We start from the raw sequence: 14,785 nt of genomic DNA, 5'->3' as shown, positions 1-14,785 counted from the left end.
GGTACGTCCGCCTCCCCACCCCCAGCTACAGAGGAGGCACACCCGCTTCCGGCCGTGTCCCCACCCTGTCCCCGCGATGCTGGCGGCGCTGGGGTATAGCGACAGTGAAAGAGCAGCAGCGCGCGGGAAGGGACGCGTGCGATACCTTCTGCCGTGAGGCTGGCCGGCGGGCGAGCGGGGGCTGCGGCCTCTCTGGTTCACGGCCTGCACCATCAGCCGTCCCGTGCAGCTGACGCGGCCCTGCGGGGACAGAGGGGACCGACGGTTAGCGGCCGGCGCCCCCGCACCGCCACCGTCACCACCGCCCTGGTCTCCACAGGATGCTCTTCCCAGCAGACCGCCGTGCCGCACCAGCGCGACCCCAGCCTGTCTCTGAAACACGCCCCCCGGGACGTCTCGTGATGATGCCACTTTCAAGGTCAGATACCTACTGCTGGAAGCTAACTCTGAAATCAAACCAGATCATTTCAGTTTTCTTTTTAGTTACATATTCATTAAATGTTAGTGGTATCCCTTCCCAAAACCACACATTGAAAGAGCTGCCGGCATGAAAAAATAAGCTTTACGTAACAAGCGTGCCCGGGGCGACAAGGAGCATAATGGCTGTGGGACACCTTGTCCCCACAAAATGAGAGTATCTGAGATTTAAGAACCAGAGCAGTTAATGCCTGAACCCATGAGGGTCACATGATACGGGCCTATCTAATGAAAAGCTGTATTTTAAATCTTTTAAAAATATTTTTTATTTGAAGTATAAAGTCTATAGCCACCCCACCCTGAACACACCTGATCTTCTCTGAAGTACAGTTCACTTAATATTATATTAGTTTCAGGTGTAAAACATAGTGAGTCAATAGTTTTATAGATTATACCCCATATAAAGTTATGATAACATATGGCTACACGTGCTGTCTTCTCTCTCAAATTGTCAACTGGAAATCCGGTAAGTGCTGTCTCGGGACACACAGCCATACTTAAGAGGGGCTGGGTGACAGGCCCTGTCACTTTGCCTTCTGGTTTAGACTCATCTCTCCCTACGTCCAGCAGAGCAGCAAAGCAGATGGTCTTCTCCTCCGCTCGCTCCTCTCAGGGCCCCGGAGGACGAGTGGAAGGACAGCTAAACCCTGACGGTGGCCGAGAGGGAGTACGCAGGGTGGGAACATGGGAAGCAGACCGATGTTGCACACTTACCCTTGGTGAGTTCCACAGCTCCAGGCTGAAGGGCGTGCTTAGAGTCAAAAGAGAGTTGACCCCTGACCCCCACTGTCATTGCAACTGGCCAGACAGGTGACCAGAGCAGAGGGGCTCTGTGGGTTCTGAACCGCCTTCTGAGCCCCCCCTCGAGAGGATGCTGGCGGGGACACGGAGGGGGACCCCACAGCAGGATGCAGGGAGGGGCCCTCGGGGTCTCCCCAAAGCCTGGGCCTCTTCAGGCCATAGTCACCAGGGAAGGCAAAGACACAGTACCGGTGCAGACGGGAGGGTTAGGAAGGGCCCAGGCGCTGTTGTAAACACACAAACTCAAGCAGTCTTGTACCGCGGGACACACACCTTCCTCCACTGAGGCCACAAACGCTGCCTTTCCTGGAAATTTCCAAGTATAATGAGGTGTAACTTTATGAGGGGAGTTATTTCCAACTTAGATCAACTGTATCTGAAGTTCAGGCCACACGATATGAATTCTCTCATGCTGATCTTACAAACACTTGGGATTCCCTAAAGTAGCTTGAAATCTGTACATCAATTCCATCGAACCCCTCCCGGTCTGTACTTGCTACAGAAAGTCTAGATATAACTTGCTTAGAAGAGCCCGTTATAAATTACACAACTGATGTATCATCACGGCCGGGACATACAAGACCCATGATTCTTTTTGGAGCTTGAGGACAAGGAATTGCATGTTTTGTTTCACACAAATAGCTTCCATTGTACTGATGATATGGTTTCCTTACTATCTGCTTTGCTGCTTCAGCAAATAATTTTAATTTGGAGAGATTAAAATAGAGTTACGTAATTTGGGTGGATTCTTCCTTGTGGTATAAAACCCAGAGGATCCACCAAGACAGTTAATATTAACTAATGATTTATGTGGTTAGATAAAGACAAAAGTTAAATTCAACCTTTAACCTTGAATTTGGGGAAGCAGATAATGGTGCTAAAAAAAAAAAAATCCTCTAACCTGGATTTGAGTTTTGACTTTTTTCCTAAAGCTTTGGGCAAATCCTAAATTTGTTCAAGCCTACACTTCTTCTTCTGTAAAGGCTGGGGCGCTGTACCTCACAAGGGTGCTGCGAAGATTAAATGATATAATCCATGATGATCCTGTCAATAGTGAACGCACTTGATGTCATCGTCACCGCTAACTCTGCCACCGCTGCTGGTACTGTGTTTCTCTGGGTCTGTGACATCAGGTGTGCACATTAAGGTGATTTTTAGGGGCCCAGCAGCTTGGCTGACTCCAGTGAAATTTTCCAAGCAGACGTATGTTGCTCGCGGTACGCTCTTACCTTGTTCGGTTCCTTCAGAGGCCTCTTTTAACCAGTGCCCCCCGGCCCCTCAGGGCTCTCAGTGCTGGGATGAGCCCCAGACGCCTGCCCTTGGCTCCTTTGCCCTGGGTTTGTAACCAGCTCTGTCCCTTACAGTGGAAAGACGAGGCAGGCGACATACTCCGAGGTGAGGGTCCTCATCTGTGGAACAGGGCCCTGCTGGTCATCCTGCAGGGAGGGGCTCTTACGGTGACTCAGCGAGTTAACGGGGGTCAAGTACTTGGTGGTGTGTCTGACACATCCTCAACGCTCAAAACGTTACATTTTTACAGCACTGGATACAGACGTAACCATAATAACCACCAGGTGGATAGGAGCTGTTTTGTTCACCATTTTTTTCATATGAATGGAGTTTCCTTCCTTCCCTCCTTCCACCCACCCTCCCTTCCTTCTTTCCTTTTCCTTTCTCTCATCTTTCCTCTCTCTCTCTTTTGGTATTAGGACGCAGTTTACTCCAGAGGAAAAGCCCAAGTACTCCAGGCGTAGGAGGGAGACCGTGTGGCGAGCAGACCAACCTTTCCACCTCACGCTGGTGCCTGCAGGGCGCCACGCACACAGGTACATCCCAGGTGTCCGACGGCTGCGTCCCAGGCCCAGGAGGAAAGGGGTCCTGCCCAACCCTAAGCACTGTCTGTGCCTGGGATACACTTCGTCTCCTTTCCCCGCTCCCACACACACGGTGAGAACAGGTTGGCATGCTGCTCTGTAAAGAGTGCACGTTTCTACCACGCTTTCAAGATTTTTACTGCGATTGCTTAGAACCCTACAAATACTGCCCCAGAATCTTCCTTAACTTCCCAAACTTAAGAAAACGGCATATGTTGTCATTTATCACCTTGTTATTCCCACACCATCCTCCACTTCGGAACAGAAAGGGGAAAGGGCCTGGAATTCAGGAGGCAGAACTGTGAGTTTGATAATATACTGATATTGGCGAAATATATTACTGATAACAAGAGAACAGGACTACTTAGAAAGCAACCAAAGTAGCGAGTGGTATAATTTTGACACTTTCAGTCCAGAACTCAGGGAAGCATTTTTGAAAAGATGCCTCCAATGTGCACGCTAGAAAGTTCAGATTTTTAAGTCTGAATGTTTTCTGAGGAAGATCATCCAAAATGAGCGTTCAGTGATTTTAATCCTACAAATGTGCCAGTTAACCTAGGAAAACCGCCGCCATTCCAGGCTCAGGGCACATAAACGCCGTCTGTTCGCTTTTAACTGTCTCGTTTCTTTCTGCTTTGTCATTAACACGTGGAGGAGTAACGGAAGTGAACGTTTGAAGGGAAGCTTGGAAGGTGCCAGAAAACCTTGTAACGTTGAAACACAACCAGCCAGCCTCTGACCCCGCTGCTCGCTGCTTTTCCATTCCAGACTAGGCCTCAGTGTTCAGAGCTACAGCGCGAGTCACGCGTTTGAATCCTTAAGGTGGTTCTCTGTTAACCATCCAGCTTGTAACGCGTATCTGAGGCCTCCTGCAAGGCCAGTGATGTATGTGCTATGGACAGAACATCTGCATTTCCCGGTTTGTGAAATCTAACTTGCGGCCCACAGGTCTCGGGAAAGCCTGCCGCTTGCACACACAATGCAACTGGAGGACGCAGCAAACGGTGCACGACAGCCATTCCAAACCGGAGAGCAGGACGGGGGAACCTAGCAACGCAGCAAAACAAAGTCAAACATCTGTGTTTCGATTCCGCCGTGTCTTCAAGATGGGGTTAGAGTCGGCCATAAGTGGAGCCGGCGGTCCTCGGTTCGGCACCCGCCTGCCGTAACGCGGCACAGTCCCCCAGGGTCCCACTCAACTGTGCGACTGTCTCCCGGGAGCTGCCGGGCTGAGGACGCTCCGCGGCCAGCGCCCGCCCGGAGCTGCGTTCCACCCCAGGTGGAGGCTGCACGCCATCAACAACGTCTGACGTGTTTCTTACTCCCTGAAGGCTGACCCAGGTGGAAAATCATTCTATAAAATAATCTGCTGACCGCATTGTCCTCTTTCCTTGCTTCTCACCCTTTCTGTTGGCTGCTCTCGGGGATTATCTTCCGCTGCTCTGGAGAGCTCGGCCGTCTGTGTTTCATTACCGAACTCATCTTTCCATCAGCCTTTGCCTCTTCCCCTCGGTCACTTCGCATCGTGGAGGCCACGGTGTACCAGAAAAGAGATGGAGTTGTCTCCCTCCTAAACCCAAATCATTCCATAACGTGCAAAAAAATGAAGGTACCAAAGGGCGTCAAGGAAGCAGGGAGCCCAGGTCAGCGGACCCCACGTTATGCTTCTGGGACTAACGTATCTTGAAAAACTCAGCTTTTACTTTTGGAATTTTTTTCAGTGCCTATTTACATCACGCTTCTTTTAAACCGTGTTGTAATTCACAAACTACAGAAGGGCGAAGTCCTTTACTACACCGTAGCCGCTGCTTCCGAAGCGGAGGCTACGGCGTGAAGCGTGCCTGTCGCCACGTGCGCACAGCGGCAAGGGCCAGCCCGCGGACGGCGCGCTGCTCGTCAGGCCCGGGACGCCGCCGTGTTCTCCTAAGTGGGCAGCACGTCCACGCCAGTTTCTCGGTGGTGCCTCACAGAACCCACATCCGGCAGCTGCGGACACACCTGCTACTGAAGGGCCGGCCGGAGAGGAAGCGTCAGCCCTGCGCGGCCATCAGCGGGCGCCTCACCCAGAAGCCCGGAGCGGCCACTGCCGAGCGCCACGAACACCGGAAGTCACAGCCGTGTCAGGCGGCGGGCCGGCGCCCACGCGGGGCACGTCCTCGGAGTCCCCTCGGGAGCCTCGCCTCGGGCGCCTGCCTTCGCCTTTCGGTCATTCCGGTGGGAGAGGAGCCGCTTAGTCACGAGAAGGCGCCCGTTCGCGAGGATCCTCGTGGGCCCGACCTCGCGAGCCGGCGGGATTCTGGCGTCGGGACCTGCTCTGCCACCGGGGCCGCGAGGGCGCTGGGGCGCGGGCCAGCCTCGCCGCTGTTTGCCTGACTCACAGCCAGGGCGGGAGAGCCTGCCAGGAGAGCTGGGCGTCCGGTGACCTGCGGGAGACGGCCGCGCCCCAGCTCTCTGTCTCGTCCGTCCCCGCAAGGTGAAGGGCCAAGACCGGGCCAGGGCGGGCCCCGGGGGGCGCGGCCAGGGCTCTGGGGCGGCAGCGGAGCGCACGGCCCCGGCACGAGGGCGGCTCCCCGCCAGCCCAGCTGTGCACGTGGGGCCTGCAGCCGAGCCCTCCTCCCAGGGCCCCGGCCGTGCAGCCGCCACCGAGCGGCCCCGCCGGGCACGCCTCTCCCAGGGCGGAGGCCGGGAGACCCTGCGCCGGTACCGTGCTGGGGAGAGTCCCGCCCGCACTGACTTCGGGACTCGTGGCGCTGAGCGAGGGACACGCCGGGCTCCACGGCTCCTGCCAGCTCCGCGTGCTGCTCCGAGAGGGGGACCAGCGTCCTCGAGCTTCAGCAGCGGCAGTGACCTGCACTGACGAAGCACGTCACGTGCCAGGTAACCGAGCGCTTTACAGGCATCGTTTAGATTCGTGTTATTTTTCTCACTTCACGGACGAGGAAGCGGGCGCAGAGGTTCAGGACCTGCTAAAGGCCACGCGGCCAGGACCCAACTCAGACCTGCCCGGTGCAGGGGGCTCACTCTTACCCCCGGCTCTTCCGAACTGTCCCCACTGTCTCCACTCCTGGTCTTCGTCCTGTCACTTCCGTCTTCTGACTTTGCCCCTCCTCCTTTTCCATGTTGACACGGGCATCTTCAGCCCTCCTTCCCCTGGCTGGTCAGGGGTTTTAGTAAACACGCAGAGACCGCCACCCTGGAGCCCAGCGGCCTGCCCGCTGCCACTTGCCTGGTCCTTCCCGTTGGAACTTTCCCACGTGGAACGATACGTCACCCGAAGAAGACTAGAAGCAGACTCAAAACTGCAGTCTGACATTTACCTTCTCTTGTTCTATAACACTGCTCACTCCAGTAACAACAGTTCAAAACATTCACTAGGAAAAACACCTTGAAGTGGACAGCGGGACCCCAGGAATGGTGAGTACATAAGGAACACAGTGAATTCCAGCTCCATAAGCCACCCTAGCCTTCCTAGGGCACTAGAGAAGTAAAGGACCCAGAGAGAAGAAAAATTCTGCATTTTGCTGAGCACTCCACTACTTTTTTAAGAGGCAGAAAACTGAAAATCAAAATTGGTTAATAGAGTTGTCGTAGTAACATCAAAGATCAAAGATCACAGACCACCATAACAAATGTAATAATAATGAAAAAGTGTGAAATATAACAAGAATTACCAAAGGTAACACAGACATGTAAAGTGAGCAAATGCTATTAGAAAAACAGCAGTGATAGACTTACTCAACACGGGGTTGCCACAAAACTTCAATGTGTAAAATACACAATATCTACAAAGTGCAATAAAGATGCAATTTAAAAAAAAAAAGTAGTCAAGGAAACATACTAAAAATATAATTTAAAAAAGGAGAAAGTTCCACTTTCGTTCCCTCAGATACGAACAACATGAACGCAAATAAGCGTTAAAATGGAACTTATTAGTAAAGATTGTGATTTTGACTATTTTTCAAAGGGATGGTCATGTGTTCACTGATTGAAAAGTTAGAACCTCAAGAAGGCGCATTAACTTGGAAACTGTTTCTTGTCAGTGGAGAGTCGGCTGTCCTGGATCACAGCCTGATTTGTGGGCAATTTCAGTTTCACTCTTACTGTCATTGCAGAAATGTATCTTTACATGACAATGTAACCTCAGGACAGGATAACACTGTACAAACTTTCAGAAGTCTGTAAGCTTTGCTAAAATTATTTGTATCATTTTCTAACAAACACTTAATATTTCCTTCAAAAGAAATAATGAAATAGGGAATGATATAAATAGATCAGAGATTTTTTTAAAAAGATAACTTCTGGGCAATCTTCATCAGTTATATAATGAAACTGTTAACTTTAGCTTTCTTTTTTAAAAAAGAGTGTTTTTTACCAAAATGGGAAAAGAATTTAAAAAAGAATATATATATGTGTAACTGAATCACTTTGCTGTACAACTGAAACTAACAACATTGTAAATCAACTATAGTCTAATATAAAATAAAAATTTAAAAAAAAAGTGTGTTATTTACATGATTTCTGCAGACTTCATAAAATACCCAGTCAGATGTTGAGCTTGTAAGGCACAAAATCACTTCTTACACATTTCTGTGCACCCAGTATAGCACCTAAAATATACAAGATATTCAATAAAAAAGAATGTGCAGGCTTGAATTGGGAACATGGTACCCAGTAGCTGTCTGTTAAATTCTAAGTAGTCAACCGATTTTTTGACCCTATATTTAAGGGCAACTACAAAACATCTGGATGTAAACAAACAAAAATCCTGAATGCTATATGTATGTTCTATCGAAATTGTAATTTGTCCACACTTACACATTACTTAAATTCCACTGAATTAGGTGTGCATGTATTTCTTCTAAATATTTTATTTTCTGAGTTTTTCTACCACAGCTTATCCATACCCCTCACTCTCCTTTCTCCTGAGAACGTAACCCTACCTGAAATCACGTGGTTTATGCATTTGTTTACTGGCTTATCTTCTGTCTTGGGACCTCGTCCCCTGAAGCACTGCAGCCCCATTACCCACATGACAGGTGTACATATCTGGCTCTCAATAATATTTATGGAAAGAATGCACATCTGCACCGGAATTATTCATATAGACAAACATTTCACGGAACAGATAAATATTAAGAAAGTATGTTCCTATCCTGGGAAACCAGGAGAATTGGGAAATCCTGGAGAATTGGGAAAACAGTTTCAAGTCAAAGAGGCATGACTCCCCCGTTAGCCCGGGAAACCCCAGCACCCTGAGCACCGGCCCGAGGCCACCGCGCATCCCCACCTGAAGGTTCGAAGCCATGATCGTGTAATTCCCGTCATCGTCCAGGGTGGAGGCCGCGGTATGCAGAGAGCAGGTCCCGTCAGGGTCGCTCCGGATGCTGTAGTGATCGTTCTTGGGAGAGATCTGCTTCCCATCTTTAAACCAGTAGGTCTGAGGGGGAAGGCAGAGATGAAGGTGAGGCCCTGTGAGCAGAGGGGCACGGGCCGCCCTGAGCTCCCGAGTTACAGCGCGAGGCAGGACGTCGGGGCAGGACCTTGACTTCTGAGTGAAAAGGGTAGGTGGCAAGCAAGTTGAATTCTATTTCAGTTTTAGAAATTACATAGCCTGTTTTTATTTTTAATAAGACGTATATAAGCAGGCATTTACATTCATCCACTATTTATACGGAGGACGGTGATGATTTCTGAGCTGGCATCCCAGTTTTCTTTTTGCTTCTATTTTCAAGTGTCCCGAATGAAAATGTGTTACTTGTAAAAAGGTTACTGTAGACAACAAAACCAGAACCTAAACCCTAGTCATTCCTCGGAATCATGTCAAACAGAACAGGGTGTGAGGAGGGGGGGGTGGTGGGGGAACCCTATCACTTTAACTCCCAGCCGAGGGGCACAGGACGGAAGGTCACAGTTTGTCAGCTCCACTACGTTAAAGAAAACACAGTAGTATTGAAATGTATAATAACTTTCAAATAATATTTTAACTTGGGGTGATAGAAAATTAAATGTGAAAAATCAAGTAAAAATCTTGACTAAATAAAAAAATTCTAAATGGTCAAACAAGCTCTTCTGCAGGTCCTCCTTCCCTCCCTCACCTTTAAGCAAGATCCTGGGTCCGTGGGTCTCTCGTGGTTTGTTTATTATTTCTGACTCGATCATGAACTGCACCGCTGAAGACGGGCCACAGAGCCGGCAGCCCTGACACGGCCGGGATGCAGCACTGGCCCCTCCACACTTGCCACCGGGAGGGAAATACATCCGCCCTTTTCAAGCCGTAGCAGGTTCTTGGTGGTCACTTTTGTTCCTTGCAACCAAAAGCATTCCTAACTGATTCCCAACAGAAGAAACTTAGTTCAGAGCCTGCAGTTTTAAAATGAAATTCTTCCTGCATGTAACTCAACATGTCAGTTGAGACCACAGCTGGCCTTCCAATTCCACTCCCTGTCAAAGCCTCTGAATCTGAAAAATCTTTCTTACAACTTCCATGTCAAAGATAGGAAAAGGCTAAAAAGAGATGGCAGGAAGTAAGTGCAAGAACAATCAGATCTGACCGGTGTAGCTTTTCGTACCCTTAGTTTTCAATTAGTTCCACATTTATAGGAACTGTATTATTAATCTCCAGAATCTAAAAGTTCACCATCAAATAGACTAATAACTTTCAGTTCTAAAAGTTAAGTTACATAAGGCGTGATACTTCATAATTATCATGCTCTTAGTGGTTGGATTATTTCCGATGGAACAAAGAAGCTGTGATTAGTACATAATTTCTCCCTTTTGCATTCTTGCCGCTATGCCAGTTCTTTAGAATTATTTCTCTCCTTTAATCATATTTTTCACCTCTACTGTACTTGGAATACAACTTTCAAATGAGATTAAGAGACAGTTCCAAAACTTTACCAAGACTGCTGAGAGACAGGGCAGGAAGGGTACAAGACATGAAAACACGGTGAACTAGAAATTCTCTTCCATCTTTTCATATCTCAATGGAACAAGCATGTCAAGGGCAGAATAAAAAAATTAAAGAAAAAACCATAAGCTAAAAAAATGTATATTTTTAAACACGATGAGTATTCCATACTCCAACAATCCTAATATAATTTCTAGAACATGTGCAGGAGAAACAGGTTTCAATAAACCAGGGAGGGAAGAAAAAGAATGGCAGCCAGGAAAACAAAAGAACATCTAACAGGAAAAAGTTCTGGAAAATCAACCTCTTAACGGCTGTGAAACATTCAAGGTTGTAGGAAAACAAAACAGTCACGTTAAAACAAAAGCCCGCCTCTTGAGCGAACATAATGTTCTTTAAGAACAGGATTCAGTGATCTTAGAACCCGATCAGTAATCTTGCCTCGAGTAAGGTTTAAAAAGAACGTGGGCTTCTTTTTGTGACTATTTTGGAAGTTCATGATATAATTATGAGTTCCACTCATAAGCTGCATGTTTATTTTTAATACATGCATTTGATATCATGTTTGTGAACACACACCAATGATCCACTTATGTCAAGATAATACAGAAGTGTTCTCTAACAACAGTTGATTTGTGAAGTCTCATCAGGAGGTGGCGAAGGCTCTGAAAATTTAAAGCGAATTGTTTTGGTCTGTCTTTTTCTGACTGTGGGGCTGGGATTCGGCGTTAGGGGAGAGTATGGCGGTAACACTCTCCTTATTGTGAAAACAGAGCAACGGACGGGGACACAGAGCACGAGCTCCTCAGAGTTTCAGGCGTGGTCACGGCCCTGCCCCTTCTCCCGCCTCACGCATTCTCTCATTCCGGCTCTTTTACACCAGCCCCTGTTAAAATGTTAATTTCAGGGGGGGTATAGTTTTCATTTTTGTATGCTTATTCTACATGTGCCTGGTCTCTGGTCCTGTTCTTTCACTAAAGTGTCTATTCCTTTTAGAATTGTTTCCATCACTTTAAACAGCAATTTCAGAGGAGTCCCCTCAAGACGGCTCGATCCTGTGTAGCACCTTGGCTTCTGTTCTCCCGTTTCTTTTGCTGTGGACTGTTTGCTCACACGGTCTGTGAGTTTTTCTTGTGAACTCACTTCTTCCCCCTCCTGCCCTGTAGACGTCTGACAGGCCCCAGCGTGGAAGTCTTCTATGGGGCAATTTTTACTTGCTTCTGCCAGAAACCTTAGGATTATAATCATCCTGGACTAAATGTCATATTAATTTCTCAGCTTTGGGCTCTGTATCCTGTGAGAGTGGGAATCTGGAGTTTCAGTTTCTCATGGGTGCCTCTCTTATTCTCTTCTCTCAAGTTCTAGGGAAAAGTGGAGTCCTGTTTGCCACTTTGCGGGGCCAGTGAGCAGTGATTCTGGTCTCTTCTTAAAGAGAGGGCCACCCTCCCTCCTTCCGGCATCCCCACGTGCTTGCAGGAACAGGGCTCCGGCCAGGCCAGCCTCATCCTCATACCAGAAGCTTCTCGGAGGACCCTTTCTCACAGTATTCCTGCTCCCGCCGCCTCTGTAAACACAGGAGGCCTTGGTTTTGTAGACTAAAGATCTGACGTTTCCATCATCTGTGGTAGCTTTATTCCTCTGTCTGGTACAGAGCAGGGGTGGATTCAAGTTCAAGCCTGGCCACTCACAGCTTTCTGACCTTGGGGAAGTTCATTGACCTCCCTGAGCTCAGCCTAGCCGTCTGCAATTTGGGTGTAACAATGGTAACATCATATGAGTAAACGATGTGGGTTATGAAAAGCTCCGTGTCCGTTATTCTACTATTCTATTCTGTCCTGTCCTGTTCCATTCTTCTACCCTCGCTGGTTTCCAGGGCCTCCTGAGGACAGCCCTGAACTCAAGCGTTTCACATCACGGGTGCTGAGAAGCTCAGTCTGCACCTCTGCCTCCTAACGCTGTCATGGCATGTGGCATGCTGGAAGCAAACTCATCCTCAGGGAGCGTAACTCTTACGCAGCCCTGTTGCAGCTCACCTTCGGCTTTGGATTCCCGGTCACTCTGCATGTGAAGGTCACGGGCATCCCCTCAAAGATCTTGAAATGCTTCAGCTTCATCTCGAAGAATGGGGCCACTCCACTCTCCACAGACGTGTCCCCACAGGGAACCTCTTCCCCGGACTCCTCCACGGGGGACCTTTCCAGCCTGTACTCGATCTCACTGATGAGCCTCTGCTCGCAGCTGGAGACTCTGTACTCCTAAACCAGAGAGAAGGGACACGTCACCGGCCTCGGTCCACGTGGTGCGAAGCCCCCCGAGCCCCACGTCTTATCCCCTCTCCAGTGAGGCGCCCGGAAGACAGTGATGTTTCTACCACAGAGCTAAAAAAGGAGCCTGTGCCCAACTCCATTCCATACAAAACAGAGAACATCTGGAAGGAAGTATGTATGATATTTCAAACTGTCCTCAAGTCCTATCATCCAAAACAAAACCAAACCAGCTACGAAGATGAATTTCCTTCTCTCTCCTCTTGGGGTGGGGAGAAGAAAGAAAAAAGCAACAGTCATTCCTGAATCATTCATAAAAAGTAAACACGACGGCACACTGACTCCTCTGTCGGGCGGGGCACTTCCTCGGGAGGGCAGCCGCACGGGCGGCGAGCAGCTGCCGGATCACTCGGCCTCTGAGCGGACGAGTGATGGAGAAATGGCCCCACAATCCCCCTCCTAACAACCTCGCCACGCAGCCTCGGGCTCTCCCTCAGCTCTGCCGCTCTGAGCGACCATCCTCCACCCGAGGACTGACGGGCCAGTCAAACGTTTGGTTAAAAGAACAGGAGCAAAGCAAAGTCCCCGTGACAAAGTACAGTAAAGACAAGGCAGCCCATTATGAGATATTCTCTATTTAGTATGAAACGAAAGATTGTTTTAACGAGGTTTTTCCCTTAAGGTACTCAACCTTTAAAAAACAGTCTGTTGCCTTGAAGGAAGAAATTCAACAGTATAAATAAAACTGCAAAAAATACACAAGTTGTTTTGTCTAAATAGTATCAAATCAGTCAGTTTAAGAACTAGCTCTTTTCCCCCCTAGAAAGGTTGAACAAATGAGAAACTTTTCACAATTTAAAATTCAGAGTATCCACAAAGGACAGAATCAAATTCAAGTTTGTAAATAAATGACACGACAAATGACACTGCAGTAATTCTGTCCATCTGATATTAAATGAAAATAGACACTGGTCAGAGTGTTTATAATTAACGTATGGCAGTTAACTATAGATACACAGGTAAACGAGGAAGAATAGAAGAAACAGATACAGGGAAAGACTGGGAAGAAAAGAAAGGTGAAAGCGTGACCTTTTGACCATCCAGAGGACTCCCTACAGAAGCATGAGGAGACCCAGGGTCCTGTAATGGTAGAAAGAAAGAAGTGAAGCCCAGTAATAGAAGCAGCAAGAATCGAACAAGATTTCTATCTTCAAGTGAAACTGTGGTGGTAGCAATATTTAACACACAGAAACTTTCAGATTTTGAAGGCTGATCTATTTCTTAAGAGATACGAGAAAGAGTTTACTTGATCCTTTAAACTTGTGTTAAAAAGCTTTCTTTTATCTCAGAGCTACATCTGGAGACTCCAAACAGAAGCAGTGGAGATTATAAAACAGTTTATTTACATCAAATCCAAGAAATGACTTATTTTGGGGTGTTATCAGAGGAACAAACGGTTAGCATTTTAGGTTCTCTGCTGATCAGTGCTTTATAACTACATATGTGGAGGAAAACAGAGTCTTTTCTGTACATAGGTATTTTACCTGGACGAGATATTAAGAACATAATTGGAAACAGTCACTAGTGATTTCAGTGAACACATGTTCCTCCACACAAACCTATTCCGCATTACAGCCCAGGACAGGAAAACCAGAAAGATACTTGAAAGGAGAGGAACTAATCGGTAAAAAAATAAAAAGAACAGGTGTCACCGACTGAAATAAATCCCAGCACTCACTCAGCATAGTACGTGCTCAATAAACGCTGGCTGGGAGGCTGATTTGATGACAACGTTCTTTCCTCTGACCCACCCTCTGCTCTCCACAGAGCTGACCCCAAGCCTGTCCGTAAGGAGGGCGGGGAGAGGGGACAGGGTAATCTGCTTCCCCGGGGAGCAGGAGGAATGGGTACCTGGTTGGTTGCCTCCTCTTCAGGCTCCTGGACGTTGAAGACGGTCGCGCTGTCGGCACCCAGCAGCCGCCGAGCCATCCTTTCCTCGTACGTCAACCTCTAGACAAAGCAAGTCACATAAGTCAGAAAAATCACGATGCTACCACACCTTAAGAAAAAGTTTAAAAAGCAAACGCGTTGGCCGTTCTCTGTAACTGCTCCCTCTCCGCCTTCGGACGCCTGTACGTACAGGAGTCCTCTCCTCCCCTTGTTCAGCTGCTCTCACCTGCCCTTCTGGTCCTGACCCTGGGTTGGGAGGTGGGGTGACCCATCCTGAGAGCCACCAACTGACAGAGCACAGACTGGGCAACAGGGCAGAAGTCACCTAAAAGTACGTGTCATATATTTACCCCTAATGATAAACAGAGAGAAAAAAGATACTTAAACAGCAAAACGTTCTTTTTACAGGAAATGCTATTTTCATAGCCATCCACAGGCTTCAGAACAGCCTGGTCAGCTCGGAGCCTGATGAGGGTCTCAGGCCAGCGGGCAGTGACGGTCCTCTCTGCTTT

At 48.3% G+C, this 14,785-nt stretch overlaps 1 protein-coding gene and 1 long non-coding RNA gene across 3 annotated transcripts in view; one reads left to right on the top strand and one right to left on the bottom strand.

The window, feature by feature from the left end:
• The window catches only part of PALLD (palladin, cytoskeletal associated protein), a 374,940-nt gene that overhangs the window by 11,572 nt on the left and 348,583 nt on the right, over positions 1-14,785 (bottom strand). For both annotated transcript variants that reach the window (XM_057548912.1, XM_057548913.1), the window contains 4 exons: positions 14,235-14,333; positions 12,093-12,314; positions 8,440-8,589; positions 146-240 (listed from right to left, as the gene is read on the bottom strand). In XM_057548912.1, coding sequence (XP_057404895.1) covers positions 146-240; positions 8,440-8,589; positions 12,093-12,314; positions 14,235-14,333 — 566 coding nt within the window. The remainder of the gene's footprint in view (positions 1-145; positions 241-8,439; positions 8,590-12,092; positions 12,315-14,234; positions 14,334-14,785) is intronic.
• On the top strand, positions 333-4,454 carry LOC130708463 (uncharacterized). Its single transcript, XR_009008702.1, has 3 exons — positions 333-418; positions 2,988-3,104; positions 3,807-4,454. It is a non-coding gene; the product is annotated as an uncharacterized LOC130708463 (long non-coding RNA).

This window comes from Balaenoptera acutorostrata, chromosome 6 (genome assembly GCF_949987535.1).
Source record: "Balaenoptera acutorostrata chromosome 6, mBalAcu1.1, whole genome shotgun sequence".
Lineage (NCBI taxonomy): Eukaryota > Metazoa > Chordata > Mammalia > Artiodactyla > Balaenopteridae > Balaenoptera > Balaenoptera acutorostrata.
Note: the sequence above shows the minus strand (reverse complement) of the source record. Positions and strands in the feature narration are given on the sequence as shown.